The 19,536-nt window shown below is 35.9% G+C and overlaps 1 protein-coding gene and 1 pseudogene across 1 annotated transcript in view; one reads left to right on the top strand and one right to left on the bottom strand.

Annotated features, from left to right (window-relative positions):
- xrn2 (5'-3' exoribonuclease 2) overlaps window positions 1-19,536 on the bottom strand; it is a 75,594-nt gene that overhangs the window by 3,553 nt on the left and 52,505 nt on the right. The window contains exons 24-28 of the mRNA XM_003220068.4: window positions 19,072-19,128; window positions 17,412-17,480; window positions 17,074-17,208; window positions 16,732-16,871; window positions 2,012-2,081 (exon numbers count right to left, since the gene is read on the bottom strand). Coding sequence (XP_003220116.1) covers window positions 2,012-2,081; window positions 16,732-16,871; window positions 17,074-17,208; window positions 17,412-17,480; window positions 19,072-19,128 — 471 coding nt within the window. The remainder of the gene's footprint in view (window positions 1-2,011; window positions 2,082-16,731; window positions 16,872-17,073; window positions 17,209-17,411; window positions 17,481-19,071; window positions 19,129-19,536) is intronic.
- Window positions 3,319-3,415, top strand: LOC134299075 (U6 spliceosomal RNA; annotated as a pseudogene).

The raw sequence follows: 19,536 nt of genomic DNA, 5'->3' as shown, positions 1-19,536 counted from the left end.
ATAAGCACTAATTGGCATGGACAGATCAACATTTGCTGTACAGTTTATATGGGAACACAAATGCAATGCCTATTATCACAAGGAATGCTATACTGGATTATGAACAAGAATGCTTTAACTACCTTCAAGTGTCAAGGCTAAGCTAAGCAGTGCCACTATAGAGCAACAGGTATTTACAAAAATTCCTCATCAAAATAAACATATATACACTGATTATTTTCCATGTTGATGTATCGCCAACAAGGTATGCTCTCAAGGTGGTTTACGAGCATGAAAAACCTAACAGTTGATAAATCCACACAGTTTTACAATAAAAGCAAGTAAAAGAACAAAAACCATCTAAAATAGTGAGAATATTAACAGTAAAAGCCAAGTAAAATGTAAATCAAGAACTGCATGTCTGCCAGGAGAGCAAAGCCTTCGCCTGGCATGGAAATGGTCTTAATAAGGTGCCAGGCAGATCTGTTCCACAGATGGTGCACCACTGCAGGGAGCAGCATCCAAAATAAGCAACCCAAAGATGTCACAAGTAGATTAGCATAAAAACTGAGGTACAGGTGCTTTTTGAGGTAGATCAAAGCTAAAATATTCACCACTATAAAGTCTAATAAAACCTTGGACTCAGAAAATACCCAGAGAGCAAAGAGCTGCCTGATTATGATGCTTACAATCTTCCTAAAAATTGAAATTTGCTTAAAAACGTTATTAAAGCAAAATGCTACATCATTAGAATGGTATTTATAGTACATGCTGGTATTTACCAGACCATAGATAAATATATCTGGCTAGGTATATGATCAGCACAGGTACTTGGGGAAATAACTGTGAATACCAACATGTATTATAAATACTAGGCTTATTACATATTACAGTCTTCCATTTGGACCTATTAAATAATGTAGTCAGTTCAATAACTGTGAACAAGCATGTAGATTTGTATAATGTAATAAAGAGATACATTGTTTATATTATTGTATAAACATGTACTGCATTATGTTCCCAAAATAAAATATATTGTCTTTGATATATGATGTCAAAAATAGTAACTAAAAAGCAGATTTACAGAACGTGGTAAGAATTTAAATCCATTCAGTGAGTAAACGAGACCTACATTTTGCTCTCAGTTGTTCTCACGGCATAAAAACAACAGTGAAGAAGAAAGCATATGCTCCTTTTAGCAGCCATTCTACATGTATAGTCTCATTTTTCATTACAGGATATAATAGGAATTATTGACAGATACACTTTGCAAACTCCAGGATATCTGGTTTTAAGGGCATACAATCTGCTTCTCCAGGAAGAAACAGATATATAAAACATCCCTTATTATGAAACCATGTCACATTCTCTGTGTTCCATGCTACTTATTGGACTGCAGATTCCTTAATCCTCCCTAGAGTCCCTCCTGCATTTAATTCAGTTCAGTCTTAAGTAGTTAAAGAAACTGTTTTCAGTGGCAACTAATAACTACTGACCTACAGTGACACTGCCCTACAATAGACTTGTCAGGCCTGAAAAAGCTATACCAAAGAAGCTGATTAGGGACTTCAAGAGGGTTGTAGCAAGAATCAATGGCTGGTCTGTAGTAATGCCGCGGTTCCAGCGCAGTGATGATAAAAGTGAACCACCATTAGTTATGCCTCATTAAGCTTCACGACTCTTCTAAAAAGAAATTTGTTTAGCCTGTCCAAAACCTAATGCAGTTTTAAGCTGTCTGTGTTGAAATTCATAGTGCCTCAAAAGTCCCAACGAGATAAAGGCCAAGGAAACAAGAATGCTGTACGAAAAGCATCAAGAGCAAAGTTAATTTTGAAGTTTCAGATGATTAATGGCCAAGATTTCTCCTTCAAATGACTCATATCTTTAGAGAGTTAAATGATGCGCCCTTATAAACAAAAAAAATAAGCAACACTAGTTATACTGGGACTTGGTCTCACACTGAGAATATAATTAGGGGGAAAACATTTGTAAAAATATATTATGGATTTTTAAAAAATAAATAAATGATTACCTGCCAGTTCTTTGTGGTGGTTGTTGAAACAGAGGTGTAGGACCTTGCCAGGAGTCATGGGGCCTAAAGTCTGCAAAGAAAAAGTAGAGCAATATATAAACGTTACATTAATGTGTTTGTCTTATAATAAAAATTACAAAAATAAACAAAATATTCTATAAAATTGTGAATTCCTATGGTTTCAACAATGAAAACACTCATTAGGCAAATACATATTTACAAAATATCTGGATAAAGAGAGAGTGTTGTCACAATATGCAAGTTATTTTTTCAAAATTCAGTGGACACTTTAGAACAGCAACAGTGAACGTTAATTAGACCTTTGATTGCTATTACTGTATTTTGGTCCATCCTATGTCATTTACCTGATAAATTCTGAAACACTGAAAAATTCAAAATCATTTTAACAAAAGAAAAGTTACAATTTTATGGCTTTTGAATAACGTGTAAACGAGTTCTAATAATTTATCTGAAAGTGTTTGTGTATTTCATTTTTATATGTACCTATGAGAGATGAAGGGTGCAAAAATTAATTCCTGCACTTTGAGAAGTATTGTTATGACTGCTCTAGGGGTCTTTGAATAATGAAGAAAGTATCAGAGTGACTCTTCCATTACAAGCAGGGTAGAAGATGCCAATGGGGAAAAGAAGGGGCATGCTGATACTTCTCTGACATGCCTTTTCAGGCTGCAAACTAACCAAGAAAGTAGCTGCCAAAGTAGACCTTCCTGTCTAAAAATTCCACTATTTGATGCCAAATTGACACTTATCTAGGATTTAATCCTGCATGACCTGATTCATATCACAGTAAACTGGTTTGAAAAAGAGAGAAAATTGCCTCACCGGCCATCTTCTAGGTGGAATAGGAGGAACTCTATATCACTAACCAGCAACACCAGTTTGGAACGCATGCTGGTGGCTAGAATAGGATAGGAATTCTTTAACATTATCAAATGTCCCAATTCAATCATGTGCCTTCCTGAGCTAGATGGGGCAATCAGTCTTCACTGGCGGAATACCGGTAGCAATGTGGGAGGAAGCTTTCCCAGTAATTCAGAAGGGGGTACATGTGTCAAAACACATTTTTAAGACTTAGTTTTTTAAAATGTCAAAACTTAAAGATTTAAAATTATGTTTATGAACTTTTATACAATGTATATAGATAAGTTTATTTAATTATTATATAGTTTTTATAGATTACTATTTATTGATAACTTGTTGTGTTGTGCAATTATACATAGTTGATTTTGATGGATGGGTGGGGTGGGCTGTCCAACACCTTGGTGGCTCAGAAAGGTGGGATGCATGTGCTCGCTTCGGCAGCACATATACTAAAATTGGAATGATACAGAGAAGATTAGAAAGGTGGGATGCATGTTCTTTAAATAAATGTTTATGTATATACAAAATTTGTATCTATACACACATAAAACAGCCCACCAACGATATCCTTAACCACTGCCCTCTCAGTTAGAATTTGCCCCATCAATCAATGAAAACAGCACAATCTCATCCTTTTTTCAAACCTATCCAAAAAGGTTAGTCTGGCTGCACCTCTTTTAAGCTTTAAGGGGGTGGATGAAACAGGGCTGTTCTGCATAACATTCAATGTTTGAAACTGCTCTTTTAACTGCTTCAAACTTTCAAAACAGGATTATAGGACAGTTTTTAGACTCCTTTTAGTTTTTAAAGAGCATGTAATGTGTTCTAAAATGTTTTACCATTGTATTTATTAAATCAGTTTTTATTAGTTCATTGTCTCGGGAGCCCTTATGAGCTGGGATAAATATGTACTTTAAATATATAAAATAAGAAATTATAGCTTGTATTACAAACATATGCTCTGGTAAGATATATACTCAGTGAACTGAGGCTAAGGACACAAAGCATTGCAGCCATCTGATACTACTAAACACCACCACTTAAGGGGATTTTTTGGTACAAAAGTACAACATGCTACAAAGATGTACCAGCAACAACATCACTTTAACAAGCCATGCAATTAAATGGCTGCTGTTCTTCTAAATAAATGGACCAGTAAACAGAATGAAAGGAACATACAATCAATAGCTCCCCAGCTAGTTCAAAACACTTACATCGTGTATCAATCAAAAGCTTCAGTTTCAGTGACATCTTTGATTATCTTCAATGGTGTTTAAGTGCAACCTAATTATAACAGCTGGTTTCACGAGTTGTCTAATGGATATATATGATAGGATAGTAATGCCCCTGTTAAGTTGTTAATATTCAAGGACATCAAGGTCTAACAATAATTTACTGGAATGTCACATTGCTATTGTCAGTTGGAAGCTATAAAAAAAAAAGAAAATGTCTGGAAGGAAATCTGAGCCCCTCTCAATGTACTAACAGACTGGATGGCTTATGTTTTAATGGTCTGACCTGAACAGAAGCCTTTTATGGTGGCACTTGAGAGAACTGTGTACAGTGCAGGCAGGTCTGATTGACACCAACAAAATTCTTCTGATAGAAATTCAGTCCATTTCTGAACAATGGCAATTACTGTTTGGGTGTTGTTCGATCAAAGTAATTCACAGACAACAAGTCAACAAACAAAAGTTTCTTGAGAAATCTGACAAAACAAAGGTTGCCTCTACACCAGCTATAAAATATACATATAGATCTATTATGGAGAATTGGAAATTGGATATACGCTCTCATGCATAGTAACTAGGTAAGACAGCACCATCATTAATAATGGAATTTGGGCAGTACAAATCTTGAGAGACATATTTTAGAAAGAAGCTACGATCGTTGGTCACTTAATCTCCAGAATTCATTCAAAGGTGGAATCTACCCAAAAAAGCATTTAAGAGGGAAGGGCAGAATTCAAGTCCATATCAAGTATTATTAGAATTACCTTGATGTTTCTGGAAAGTCTATCATGCAAAAATGAGAAATATACAAGAGAACTTATGAGATAACATCTAAAACCAGTGCACATCTCTTTATGCTTTTTCATGGAAGACTAGCAAATAACTATTTTCATTCAGCTCTTCCCTTCCTTCATGCTAAGAGGATGACAGCCTCTCTGAGGGGAGAGATGATGGATTTTTAAGGCTTTTCACTTCCACCCCACTTTTCCCTTATTGCCCCGTCCTGCCAAAGAGTTCCAAATGGAAAGTGTTAACTGAGTAAGCAACAAACAATGTGGGATGCATTATGGACTGAAATATCTTCATAGGGAATTACTATGAACAACCAAATGTCTTTAAATGTCTGTATTTTCATTTTATCAAGCCCAAGTTCAACTCCATCCAGTATTAAAATATGAACCACACAAAATGTCCGTGCTTTCCACATTCAGGATGTGTTCCAAAGCAAGGGAATGTGTAGGAACTTACGTATTTTTACTGCATCCCTTGCCAGCACAATCAATAATGAGAGATGATAACATTTAGAGGGCTACAGGTTGCTCATCCCTATTCTAATGGCACAAACCCATTATCTATTTAAGGCACACCATCTTGTATCAAAAGACCATGTTGATACAGTAGTAGGTAACTTGCAGATGAAAGTAGAAAAAGTAAATTGGAACACAGACAATGAACTGAGAAAAGAGAAAAAGGACAAAAAAACAGGCTATGCCAAAGTAGTTGGAAAACCAAAGACCAGCAGGGTGATGGCTGAACCATATTGTTGGTCAACAATGTGTTCACTGGCTTGACAGTAAGGAATTAAAAAAATTGAAACAGACACTCTAAAGAATTGTACAGACTTTAAGAGGAGAAAAGACGGTTAATAATTTGTTGGTCTTGAAAATGTGAGCAAGTCCTAGAATGATGCAGTGATTTAAGCTGCCATTTCCTGCCGCAATTCAAGTGACAACTTATATAATCAGTATGGCAATCAAAGGCAAGACCTCATGTTTACTGATTTAAGAATTTTCCTTTTTCCTGATTAATGGAACGTCAGTTAATTGACAAGTTTGCTGACCAAAATGAAGGTAATGAAGTCAGATATCCAGCGGAAGAAGTACCAAGCCTGTATTCAGATAGTATTGCAAGACTCCACTTGACTCCTGAAATCTATCAGCATACAATTATTCATCAGCTGAAAATTGCCACATCGATGTCAAATCAGTGAATAACACTAACCCTCACAGTTAGCTTTGGAAGAGCTTAGATTGGATTGACTGCATTACCCTGCTACACTCTAATTTTGATTCACTTATAAAAATACGTTCTGGAAAACAAACAAAAGCCTAGTATACAAAGTTCAGATGTTAATAGTCTTGGAATAAAATGAAATTTAAGAAAATAGAAATGGTATCCAGTAGTTCATCAAGCCAATTTTGAATTGAATCATGACAAATACACTGACAAATATCAGCAATATGAGCTTGCAAATACACATACACAGAGCACTATGCAACATAGCATTACTGTATAAGCTTGTATATAAATTGACCTCACATGAAAGTAGAGGGTTGAATGTGGACCCACAATTATGGATTTTGATATATTTCATGTATAAGTCAAGGGTAAACATTTAGAGACATAAAGTAAAGGATGTAAAGGGTTACTGTTTTTAACTTCAGTAAGATAACTTTGCCTGATTTTAACCCAGAAAAGCTGATAAATATACATACACACGTATTATTGAAATCTTTCAAAGCTCAACTCTTCATTAGAATAATTGAATAAACAGGGGAACTGTTACAATGAATCAGCATTAGATGCCAATTCAAGCTTTGTTTTCATAGATGGCATTGTCTTCTGTGCCATCCACAACATTTGTTAATGCCATACTTCAGGAATTACTAATTCACCACTTCTGATTGAACTGAATCCCTAAATGTCCTTTACTCATTTTTCTGCCAATTCATGTTCTCTCCTTTTGTTAACTTTGCTTCATACATCCATTGTTGCCAGATATTGCACAGTTGGTCCTTGAAAAGCTTGTTGATACAAACATTAATTTTAGGCCACCTAGAATACTGCTAACATAATCACCATTTTCTTAGCTTTGCCCTTGATGTCCTGAATGACATGAACATGTAACCTATACCACATCAATACCAATGGCTGTGATCTTAGCTCTGCACCTTGTCACCTGCTCCGTGCATTGTCTTGTCACCTTCTCCATCTACCCACTATCTAATGCCCACCCTTAGGGTAAACACTGAGAGTCATACCTGCTGGAATTTTAAAGCTCTTTGGCATCATTTTCCCAATGAATATTATCACTGGGTACAACTTTGTGCAACTGCCAGAAAGGATGATTGTGACATTTCACAAACATCATTTCTGGCAGCTGCACAAAGTTGTACCCAGTTGATAATATTCATTGGGAAAATGACTGGTCATGAAAAGACCCATTGGTCTTTTTCATGACCAGTCATTTTCCAGAATGGTCTTTTCACCAATTCTTGCTACAGTTCAATTATCAGGCATATCCAAAAACACGGGGTTTTGTCCATATTGCCAATGTTAGTTAGATTGATTTTGTTTCTGCTTTGTAAAAAAACCCCTTTTCCTCTCACTGTTTAGACAGCTTCTGGAAGATCTTTTGTTTGCTGGTGATGGCACAATCCATAGCAGCCCATCAACTCCATACACCAACCAGTCGATGCTTTCAGCTATGCAATTTTTTCAGTTGCTGAATACTTTTGTTGTTTAACCATTTGAAAAGCCCTTATCCAAATGCTAGGATCAAGTCATAATGCAGCCATTTTGTGACCCAGGCATTCAGATCCTTTTCCATTTCCTCTAAAAACATGCAGGTTTGTGACACAGTGCTTTCTTTGGCATTTCTTGTATTTCAGTCTCCTTTACAAAATTTTCACTGTTGTCAAATTCTTTGGCGGCTTTGGATTCCTTTGCAGTTCAACATTTTTTAGCCTGAATGATGTCTTGGAAAAAGCTCCTATTTAGTTTGCAGAACTCATTTTGCAGCGGGCAAAATTGATTTTTTATTTTATAGGAGCCCTTATATTAAAAATCAGATGGATGGTTAGTTTACACTTGGATTTATTCTAATACCGCACACATAAAATTTAAGGCCTTTTCTGGAGAAGATTAAGACAAAATGGCTACTACTACAGGTACAGAGGCAATGCTGGTTCAATGCTGATATCAGCACAGTAGTGAAAGGTAAGGGTTTAATCTGTCTGTGAAGAAACTAGAAGATGCATTGAGCGTTTCTATTCTCCGAGGTGGTCTATTGTAATACTTGATAGAAAAATGCCAGTGATGGTGACTCACTTGTGCTTCCCTGTCGCAGCACAAAATTGATGTCTATCCACAGTGGAGGCCTCAACAGAGCCATTACAGAGGCAGCAGTTGTTTCCCAACAACAACAACTTTATTTTTATACCCCGCCTCCATCTCCCCGCAGGGACTTGAGGCGCCTAATATGGGGCCAAGTACTTCAAGGGACTTTCAGCATAGGCTAAGCTCCCAGACTCTCAGAGCTTGTTCCCACTGTAGGCATTATAAAGGTGCTGGAGGAGGCAGCAATGCATCATCATCATAATCATCATCATGGGTTCATGTCCAAGCAAGATTGTCTTCTAGATGTAGAGTCTAGGCCAGTGGTTCTGGGATATCCTAATGATGCGTCAAGCCATTCTATTTCAACTTGGAATAAACCTGTATCTCCTTGTTCTGAAAACAGGTTACAAATCTAGACAATGGAAGTTTGTGGCATACCCTTTTCCTTCCGAGTGATCAATTGTTTTTCATGATCGATGCAATCAAAGACTTTGCCATAACTTATAAAACACAGGCTGATTTTCTTTTGCAATTCTTTGGTATGCTCAGTTATTCAACATATATTTGCAATATGATCCTTAATGCCTCTTCTTTACATGAACCCAACTTGGATATTTGGCATGTCTGGCTCCAACTTGGCAACTAAAAATTTCTAGCCTATAACAATGGCGGTGAAGAAATGGAGAAACACAGACATTCAACAGCCAAAGACATTTGGTTGTCTGTAGTTAAGATAAAGCTTTAGTTGGGAAATAATGGGATACTTTCACAGTCATTCCTACTCAAGTTGTCTATGTCTGCCTACAACCACTACAAACAGAATTTTCTTCTATTTCACTAACTGGTTAAGATCACAAGCAACATTTTTCTGGGTTTACTACTACTCTAAAATCTTAAAGACAAGGAAAAGCGAGAGTTTAAGAAGATAGCTGTCAATTCACAAACTAGAGATGGCAGAAGGGATACAGCTTATGTCAGCAAGGCAGAGGAACAAAATTAATCTAAAATAACTTGAGCAGCTGTAATTTGAAGAATGTTAGTTTACCTACAATAAAAGGAATGCTGCATTAAACTGGATTCAACAAAGTGGTTTTGTATTTTAGGGCCCAAATCTCCCCATTGCCTTGTACTAAGTTTCATAGTGAATAGGCATTTTGTTTCTAGCCATACTAACTATGGTAACTACCTTCTGATGTCACTCACATAATTCCAAATGCCGTTATACAACACTTCCATAAGAAAAGTTGTGAATTCCTGCTTCATCCATACAACAGTAAAACTTACAACAACCATGTGTTTAGGCTGGTATTATTAATAAACTCTCTTTCATAGTTGATTGGCTGAGGCAGAAGAAAGTGACTTGCCTCGTCATAGGTGAGTTTTGTGGCTCACATGCGGTTTCAACAGGATAAAGCATAAGCCGCTTTTCATCTGCTGTCTGCCCTTCACTAATAATAATAATAATAATAATAATAATAATAATAATAATAATAATAATAATAATAATAATCATACAACAACAGAAAAAACTCAGCTGCTATCAGGACCTCAAGATTGAACTTCAAAGACTCTGGCAGAAACCAGTACAGGTGGTCCCGGTGGTGATCGGCACATTGGGTGCCATGCCAAAAGATCTCAGCCGGCATTTGGAATAATAGACATTGACAAAATTACGATTTGCCAACTGCAAAAGGCCACCCTACTGGGATCTGCATGCATCATCCGAAAATATATCACACAGTCCTAGATGCTTGGGAAGTGTTCGAGTTGCGATTTTGTGATATGAAATCCAGCAAATCTATCTTATTTGCTGTGTCATACAATGTTGTTGTGTCAATAATAATAATAATAAACTTTATACCCTTTTTTAATTTTTATTTATTTATACTTGAAACTTATACATTCTTAAACAAATTTGCAATACAGAGTTAAATATATCAAGCTCATATAGTATTTTCACTCTCTATATTACATACTCATATTATTTACCTTTTATTACCCCTCATCTAGTGCTATCCCTTCACCCCAGACCAGCCAGTTACAATATTTATTTCCAAAATTCCATTGTTTCTTTTACAGGTTTTTTCCCCTTACCTTCTACATATACAAACTCTATAAATTTTCCCCATATCTTCCCAAAATCATCCTTTTTTAATATCCCTCTTTTAATTTTAATCTTACATGTAAATTTATCATTTATCGCAATATCCCAAACCTCCTTATACCATTCTTCCAATTGGCACTCCTCACTAACTTTCCATTTTTTGGCTATTAACAATCTTGCTGCTGTTAGCAAGTTGGCGATTAGTTCCTTTAACTCTTTTGATACTTGAATATTATCCATAAATGACAACAGTGCTATTTCAGGCCTTCCTATTATTTCTATTTTGGTGATTCCCTTTATTTCTTTAAAAACGTTCTCCCAAAATTTTTGAACATATTTACAGGACCACCACATATGTATATATGTACCATTTTCCTGGCAGCCCCTCCAGCACTGCTTAGAGTATTTCTTATCAATTTGATTTAATATAATTGGTGTGAGGTACCATCTCCAAACCACTTTATAATAATTCTCTTTTATTCTTATAGACATGTTTTTTAATATATGCATATTCCACATTTCTTTCCAAATTTGAGGGTGTATTTCCTTATTGCAATCTAACTCCCACATTTCTTTAAGGTGATCCTGCTCCTGCTCTTTATCTATTAGCAATTTGTAAATATCACTTGTTATACCTTTGGTTCTTTCTTTTCCTTCCCTTCCCCCCCTTTGACTAATCATCTTCTCAAATTTTGTAAGTTCTCTATCTCCCTTATATTTCTTTCTTATTTCCCTTGCCCATCTTTCCAATTGTAGAACTTTATACCACCCAATACTCCCTGATAGTTGATTCCTTATTTCCCCTAGATTTTTCATTTTTGATTCCCAATCCTTTAATTTCATCATTCCCTTTTCTTTAAATGTTCTTTCTAACTCCCTTTTAAGATTCATTGGGAATTTTTTTGTAATTAACACCGGTGTTAATGGGGAGATTGGTGGTATTAGTTTTTCTTCATACTTGGCCCAAATTTCTAATATATTTTTTAAAAAGGGGTTCCCTATTTTATTATACCATTTCTTCTCCGAATTCCTGGTTTTCCCTATGAAGAAAATATTTTCTAATTTCATATCTATATCTTTACTCTCTTCTTCTAACCATTCTAAATCCTCTTGTCCTATAATCCCTTCAATAATATACCTTAATTGATTTGCCATATAGTACAGTTTTAAGTTTGGTATTCCCAGACCTCCATTCTTTTGTATTTTATACCATTTTTCCTTATTGATTCTAGCCCTTTTATTCCCATTACAAAAGGTATTTATCATATTCTGCCAATTTGTAATTTCACCAGTTGAGATTTTGATAGGTAGCATTCTAAACAAAAAATTTATTTTGGGTAATATTTTCATTTTTATTAATGCAATTCTACCAAACCAAGATAATTTAAGCTTGGTAAATTTAGCCAGAGTGTCTTTAACATTTTTTCTTAATCTGATTATATTATCTCTTTCTAAATTGCCAATTTCGTTAGATATGTTTATTCCTAAGTATTTTATTGACTTCTTTATTTTTATTCTACACAAACCCCCTTCTCTTATTCTCTCTTCCTCTTCTTTAGTGTAATTAAATAATAAAATTTCTGTTTTGTACCAATTAACTTGAAGGCCTGTAACTTCCCCAAACTCTGTTAAGTGTGTTTCTATTCTTTTTAACTGTTCTATTGGATTTTCAAGGGATAATAGCGTATCGTCTGCAAATAAACGTATTTTGTATCTTCCTTCCCTCCCTATCCCCTTTATATTTGTATCCTCTCTTATCATATTTGCTAATATTTCTATAACTATTGCAAATAGGGTAGGTGAAAGGGGGCATCCCTGTCTTGTCCCTCGGGTTAATCTTATTTTTTCTGTTAGGCCATCGTTTACTTGAATTGCAGCATAATTAGTTGAGTATAATTTATCAATCAATCCTCTAAATCTCTCTCCTAATCCAAATTTTTCTAATATTTTTTTTAATGCTGTCCATGAGACACAGTCAAATGCTTTGAATATATCTAGGGCCAATATCCCTGCCTTTGATTTTTTCCCCTTAATTTTATGAATTATATTTAGTACTCTTCCCACTAAATTTGACATATTTCTTCCAGGGATAAATCCACATTGATCTTTTTGAAAATAATTATATATAAAGCTATTTATTCTCTTTGCTATTATTGCTGTCAATATTTTAGCATCTTGATTTATAAGGGAGATAGGTCTATATGAACCAGGATCTGTAGGATCTTTATTTGGTTTTAGAATTAATATGATCCTTGATTCTTGCCACGACGGTGGGATCTGTTCTCCTGCCATTATCCTATTATATAATTCTTTTAATTTTGGTACCAACATTAATTTAAATTTTTTATAATATTCCGGTCCCAACCCGTCCATTCCTGGGGTCTTCCCTCCTTTTAATTTATCTATAACCTCTTCTATTTCCTTTTCTGAAACTAATTGCTCCATGCTTTTTTTATCTATTTCTTGTAGTTCTATTTTCCAATATTTATCTATCACCTCCTCTATCCTATTATTTGGATTATCAACAGCTGTATATAGTTTTTGATAAAATTCTTGAAAAACGGCCAATTTTTCTTTCATTGAGATAGCTTCTCTGCCCCATTTATCTCTAATAGTTCCAATTAAGTTTTTACTTCTCTTATCTTGTGCTGCTCTAGCTAACATTTTAGAATTCCGATTACTATATTCAAAATATTCTCTTTTTGTATATATTAAATCTCTCTGTGCTTTTTCTAAATTATATTTTTCTAGTTCCTTCCTTTTTGCCAAAGCTTTAAGATAACTTTGTTTATCTTTGTCTTTCACATATCTCTTTTCTAATTCCTGGATTTCTAACTCTAATTTCTTTCTACTTCTTGCTCTCTTTTCAAATTACATGCTTCTTTTATAAAAAGGCCCCTTGTTACTGCTTTCATAGTATCCCACACCATTGCGTAAGAACATTGATTGTTATCATTAATTTCCCAAATTTCTCCTAGTTCTTTAGCTATTTTCTCTACCATCTTATTATTCTCTAATATTGCGTTTCCTACTTTCCAATTCTTATATGTTTTGTAATCCTTCTTTATTTGGAAATCCAAGCTTATTAATGCATGGTCTGAACATTTTATTACTCCTATTCCAGCATCTACTATCTTAGGTAACATGTTTGGTGAAACAAAAAAATAATCTATCCTAGAGAAATTTTGATGAGCCATAGAATGAAATGTAAATCTTTTCTCATTTCCCTTTAGCATTCTCCAAATATCAATCATCTTTTTATTCCTTATTACTTTACTTAAAATTGTATTTTTTGTGTTTTCCCTTTCCTTTTCATTGTAAAATGAGATTTATCCATTTCCTCATCTATTATTCCATTAAAATCCCCTCCTAAAATCAAATATCCTTTTTGTATTCCCTCTATCTCTTTAAATATTGTTTCGTAAAATTCTGCCTGATTGGTGTTTGGGGCGTATACATTGGCTAAAGTAAAATCTTCACCACCCATTGTCCCTTGTATAATAATGTATCTTCCTAGTTCGTCTATCTTTGTTTCCTTAATGTTAAAACCACATTGATTTTGAATTATAATTGCCACACCCTTCGATTTAGATGTTCCATAAGATTTTATATATGTTACAGATCCACGCATCTTAAGCTCATTTACCCCTGATTTAGCTTGGTGTGTTTCTTGTAAAAAGGCAAAATGTGCTTTAGCTTTATATATCATGTCCGCAATGATCTTCCTTTTGTAAACTGAGCCTAAACCTTTACAATTCAGAGATACAACCCTTACATATTCCTCCATTTGATTACAAATCCACTTTCCATCCTACTTGGCTGGTCTCTAGTCCGTGTCCTCCCCTGTTTAACCCCCCTCTCCCTCCCTTCGTCCCTTTCCCTTGTGAAGTGTATTCCCCCTATTTCTTCCCCCCCACTATGTTCAGAGACCCCTCGTCTCGAACCTGGTTTATTCCAAACCTCTTTGTGGGGTGGGGGGAGGGGACCCTTCTTCCCACCGAGTGTGCCCATTCCGATATCTCCCAGGGTAATTATTTATATAATACCTTAACTACTAGAATTTACTCTAACATAGAATTAATCAGTCCTTGTCGCAGTCTTTTTCCTTCCTTCCTTCCTTCCTTCCTTCCTTCCTTCCTTCCTTCCTTCCTTCCTTCCTTCTTTCTAGTCTTAGTCCAGTCATAGTCCAATAATAATTCAGTAACTGTCCTATTGTAATCCAGTCATAGTCCACATTAGTCCCTATTGATCCATATTAATCCATTTTAGTCCATATTAATCCAATCTTAGTCCATATTAATCCAATCTTAGTCCATATTAATCCAGTCTTAGTCCATATTAGTCTCTATTGATCCATATTAATCCATTTTAGTCCATATTAATCCAATCTTAGTTCATATTAATCCAGTCTTAGTCTTATCCAGTCTTAGTCCATATTAGTCCAGTCTTAGTCCATATGTCCAGTCTTAGTCCATATTAGTCCAGTCTTAGTCCATATTAATCCAGTCTTAGTCCATATTAGTCCAGTCTTAGTCCATATTAGTCCATATTAATCTCCTCCTCCTGTTGCTGCATCTTTCTTCCCCCTTTCCTCTTCTTTTTCCTTCTCCATCGGTACTGGTTCTGTTGCCTCAGTTGTCAAGTTCAATTCCTGAAGTAACGCTAGACCTTGATCTAAAGATGTAATTTTGTAGTTGTTGCTTCTCCAGCGAAACCTCAGGTGTACCGGATAACCCCAGCTGTATGGAATCTTCTGACTTTGTAGTATAGTTGTGACTCTCTTAATAGATTTTCTCCATGCCAGGGTTTCGGGACACAGGTCTGGAAAAATCTGTATTAGTGTCCCCTGGTATTTTAATGGGGATACCTGTCCTCTTAATACTTTCATAATCTTGTCTTTATAGTAGAAATTTCCAAATCTGACCAAAATATCCCGAGGAAAAGGGGTATTCTTCTTGTATCCCACCCTGTGAATCCTCTCAAACCAAGATTCCTCACAGTCTGTTTGCGAGATTTCTTTTATCCATTTAATCATTTCTCTCTTTAATATCCCAGGGTTTTCTCCGTTTATGTCTGGAAAATTTCTAATTCGAATATTCATCCTCCTATCTCTGTCCATTAAATTTATCACCCTCAAATCCATCCTTTGAAGGCTTTCCTGGCATTGCTTTATTTCTATTGAATTCACTGCCACCTGTGCTGTAATAGTACTGTGCTGTAATTCAGTAGCTGTAATCTTCAAATCCAGATCTTGGGGTTTTTTTTCCAATTTCTGTGATGTTGAGTGCAAATTTTTTATCTGATTTTCCAGCCCAGATATTTTAGATGTAATTTCTTGGGTGCTGTTTAAAATCAGATCCTGGAGCCCCTTAATCTGTTGTAATATCTCATTGTTTACATTTGTACTTGGGCATTCTCCTTCTCCTGGCTCCTTCCTCCCAGCTTTCTGTGCTGTCGCCATTTCGTCTTTATTTGTATCTTGGGAGTCAGCCTGATTCTCAGCAACTTTGGCTTGTACCCTTTCCAGGCTTCTATCAGATGGACGGGGCCGTAAATAATAGTTAATTTGCTTTTGCTCACCCCTCTCTCTTTGAATGGGACGGCTTCTGCCCCCTCGCTTCATAAATCTTTTTCTTCTCTTTGCTAATTTCAGCTTTATCTGATCGCCATTAAAGGAGGCCTCGCTGTCCGGAGTCAAAATCGAAAGTAATTTATCCTGGCTTCCCTATCTGCTCTTTTTCGGCATTGAAGATTTTTATGGGTAGCTTGACAAATCCCACATCCAAAAATATTCTTTACTAACTGCGAGTCCATTTCTAATAGTTAAATTTCTTTATTTTTCCTTTCCCCACATGGGAGCTCCGGTTTCAGCGTCCACTCATGGGTCTGTGGCTCCGCCTCCTCAACTTTATTTATACCCTGCCACCATCTCCCAGAGGGACTCGGGGAGGCTCACAAAGCACTCAAAGATGCAAACAAGCAAAATACAAAAAGGTGCAAAAGTAATAACATAAAAGCAATAACAACCAACATAAACATGGTTAAGATCAGTAAAATGCAACAATAGCTGCCAGAATAAAACAACTGCAATCAATATTAGTCTCATAAAGTGCACTGTGAAATAATCTCTAGGTCCTCAAGTATGTTCATTAAGGGATTCTAAACTTGGCCAAAGGGTTCACTACTTCTTGCTCTATAATATCAGAGAATATTCAAACAACTGACACAAGATTGCAAAGTGTGAGCAGCAAATACATGTCACAGAAAAGTTGACTTTAAAATAAATACCTGACAAAAAAGCAGATACAAGTGCAAATCTATTAATTCCTACTTTCATCAGGCCAAACGACGAAGTAAAACAATTTTAAAAATCTAACACTTACTTGATAGCAGTTTTGGAATCTGTTGCTGTTGTCTGCCAAGGAGTGGTCTGTATGTGTTACCCTGACTGTAAGATCCAGGAGGAGCAATATTGCTGTAAACGCCACTTCCTGATTGCCCTCGATCTCTTGACATTGTGTGCCTGAAATGTGGAGCAGGAAATATTAAAACCAAGGCTGTATCCATGAAGAAATAACTTCTGAGCAAAGACAAACTGACAAGGACAAACTTTGATTTTCTAAACTACGCAACTGTACATTTCTGTAAATCTGTAACAGTAAGTCAGGTCAAAGATTATAAATCCATCAGAGCAGAGATAATTTCTTATAATCACAGCTACTTACCCTAATGTTCTGAATGCTGACTGGTCCAAGTGAACCTGCCTCCTATCACGGTTAAAGCCAAGCTGCGGTCTCCAAGGTCTGTTATCACTATTAGTTTTCTCCCAGTCACCTGGCTTCAGGACAGGAGAGGGTTTTCTAAATAATAAAACAATAATGTTACATGTAACACTGACAACAGAACCATAGAGTGACAAGACACTCAAAAGTTATCATGTTGAGTGTCCTGGTCCGACACACAGGATCGTTTACCCTTATCAGATCCAGTGGAATTCTTTGTGAACTACTTTTTTATTTTCAGAAGAACTAGTAAGTAAAAGCAGCATATGAAGGTTACTTACTTGGCTCCAGATAACACCACTGCCTTAAAAACAAAGTCTTCTTGGAATTGTGGATCTTTAAAGTTGATACTAAGAATGAAAATATTTGGAACAATTATGAGAAATGACATGCCAACATATTCATTCATGCTTTTGATATAACAAAACGGAAGTCAGGCTTACTTGACTTTGTGAACCACCAACATAAAAGTAGCCTACCATGGTCTACTTTTCTTAGTACCCACTCTCTTTCTTGTCAGCAAATCCAAGAAATTTACTGATTCCTATGTTGGACTACATATTGTTTGGTGGGTCACGAAGTCTGGAAGCCTGCTTTGAAAAAAGATGTATCTCCATGCAATACATTCCTTAGCTTTTCCTCGAGCTGCATGCAGAGCAAATGTGGATATCATGAAGGGGGCATTGAAGGGAACGTTTCAGTGATATTGTTGGAAAGATCCAAAAAATACTCTGAGGCAGGATGCACTGTTTCTGGGGTGATGGAAGTGTTTCTCAGTTCTTCCTCGTTATCACACAGAGCTAATTTCCTGAACATCTCTAAGGAGCAGCTGGTTTTCACAGTTATATTCATCAAATAACCACTATAACACTTGAGTATCTCCTTGTACATGATAGTGAGCCAGGATGGGTCATATCCCACCTTCACATTGTCTAATTTTGCTCACATGGCCTTCCAATGAACTCAGTTTTTACACCATTTGTGGTGTCTCATCAGATTGTGAGGAATCATGTTTTATACATGCATTGATGAAGTGGCTCGACATTTATTAGTCTCATTCTACCAGGAACAATTTATACTCGGCAGGGTTTAGAAACAGAACAGTGTTTTCCAAGCTTCTGATAGCTGACACATACTGTTTTCCAAATTAAAATAGGAGGCACACCTTATCCTTGCAGTTAAAAAGGGTAAGAATAAAAATTACCCATCAATTTAAGAGCCAATCCTGTGTTTCTGCATGAGTCACAGATCCGGATATGCCTCCTGAATAAAATAAGTCCAGAGCAGTGAATGTTGCAGCAATGCACCAAACAACCTCTTCTATGGGTAGATACTTTGGCTTCACAGAACACATTCATGTTCTCGAATGTAGTCTGATATACAGCATGGACTTACAGCACCAGAGTGATTTGTGTAGATCTCAGGTGACAAAACATGGGACAAAAAAATATGAAATTAAAAGGGGTGATTCAAATGCTGAGACTTTCACAACTGCTTAGTGGCCGACAGAGGGAAGTAGAAAGCTCTACCCATAGTTTCAAACACAAGAAGAATCAAGTCAGGATTAACTCATCATTGTAGGAAAGTGAACATTTTTGGGATTTCATAGCTCAGCTACAAGTCCAGAGAAACCTGGGAAGATAATGAAATGCCCTGCTTGATGAAATAAGCTTGCTTGATCGCCCTTCTATATTCCTTAACAGTTTCAAGATGAGAAGCAAGTAAGGAACTGATGAGTGCCACAACTACTGAAGACTTCAATCTAAATCACTAGTCTCAATTAGAGAAGATATAGCAAATCATTAGGACTTACAGAAGCATGTAGGTTACATTTAGCATCTGACTCAGTGAGTATTCAAATTGGGACTAATATTGCACTTAAGCTCACTGTGTTATGGCTAAACATACAGGCAAAACTACCGGGATGCAATCATGGTTTACCTTATTGCAGTATTTTGTGTCAGATCACGTAGCACTGGCACAGGAGAATGAACTGTCCTAATGGATGAAGGAAAATTGAAGCATAATTAATGTAGAATAAGATTCTCCACCTAAAAGCTCCACAGACATTTTAAATCTTTGAGTAACAGTCCCAAAACCAAAAACTCAAAGATGTTTAAAAAACCCAAGTAGTGCTGCTACAGAAAGCCCAAAACAAGTCGAGGCAATTTCTTTCAGCCCAAACACAACAGTAAAGAAATAGAAAAGATAGCACATTGACATTTTGAAATGTCAGAAGTCTGACTGTACATGATATGCCAATTCAGTGAGCAAACAATTCAGAAACAAGAATGAACAACAATAAATTTTAAACAAAAGTATAAACTAGAAGAATGTCATCAAAATGAATTTATTCTAATTTTAAAATGAAACACATGCTTACACCAGCTTAATTTAACCAATGGT

The sequence above is a fragment of the Anolis carolinensis genome, chromosome 4 (assembly GCF_035594765.1).
Source record: "Anolis carolinensis isolate JA03-04 chromosome 4, rAnoCar3.1.pri, whole genome shotgun sequence".
NCBI classification, from domain to species: Eukaryota; Metazoa; Chordata; class Lepidosauria; order Squamata; family Dactyloidae; genus Anolis; species Anolis carolinensis.
Note: the sequence above shows the minus strand (reverse complement) of the source record. Positions and strands in the feature narration are given on the sequence as shown.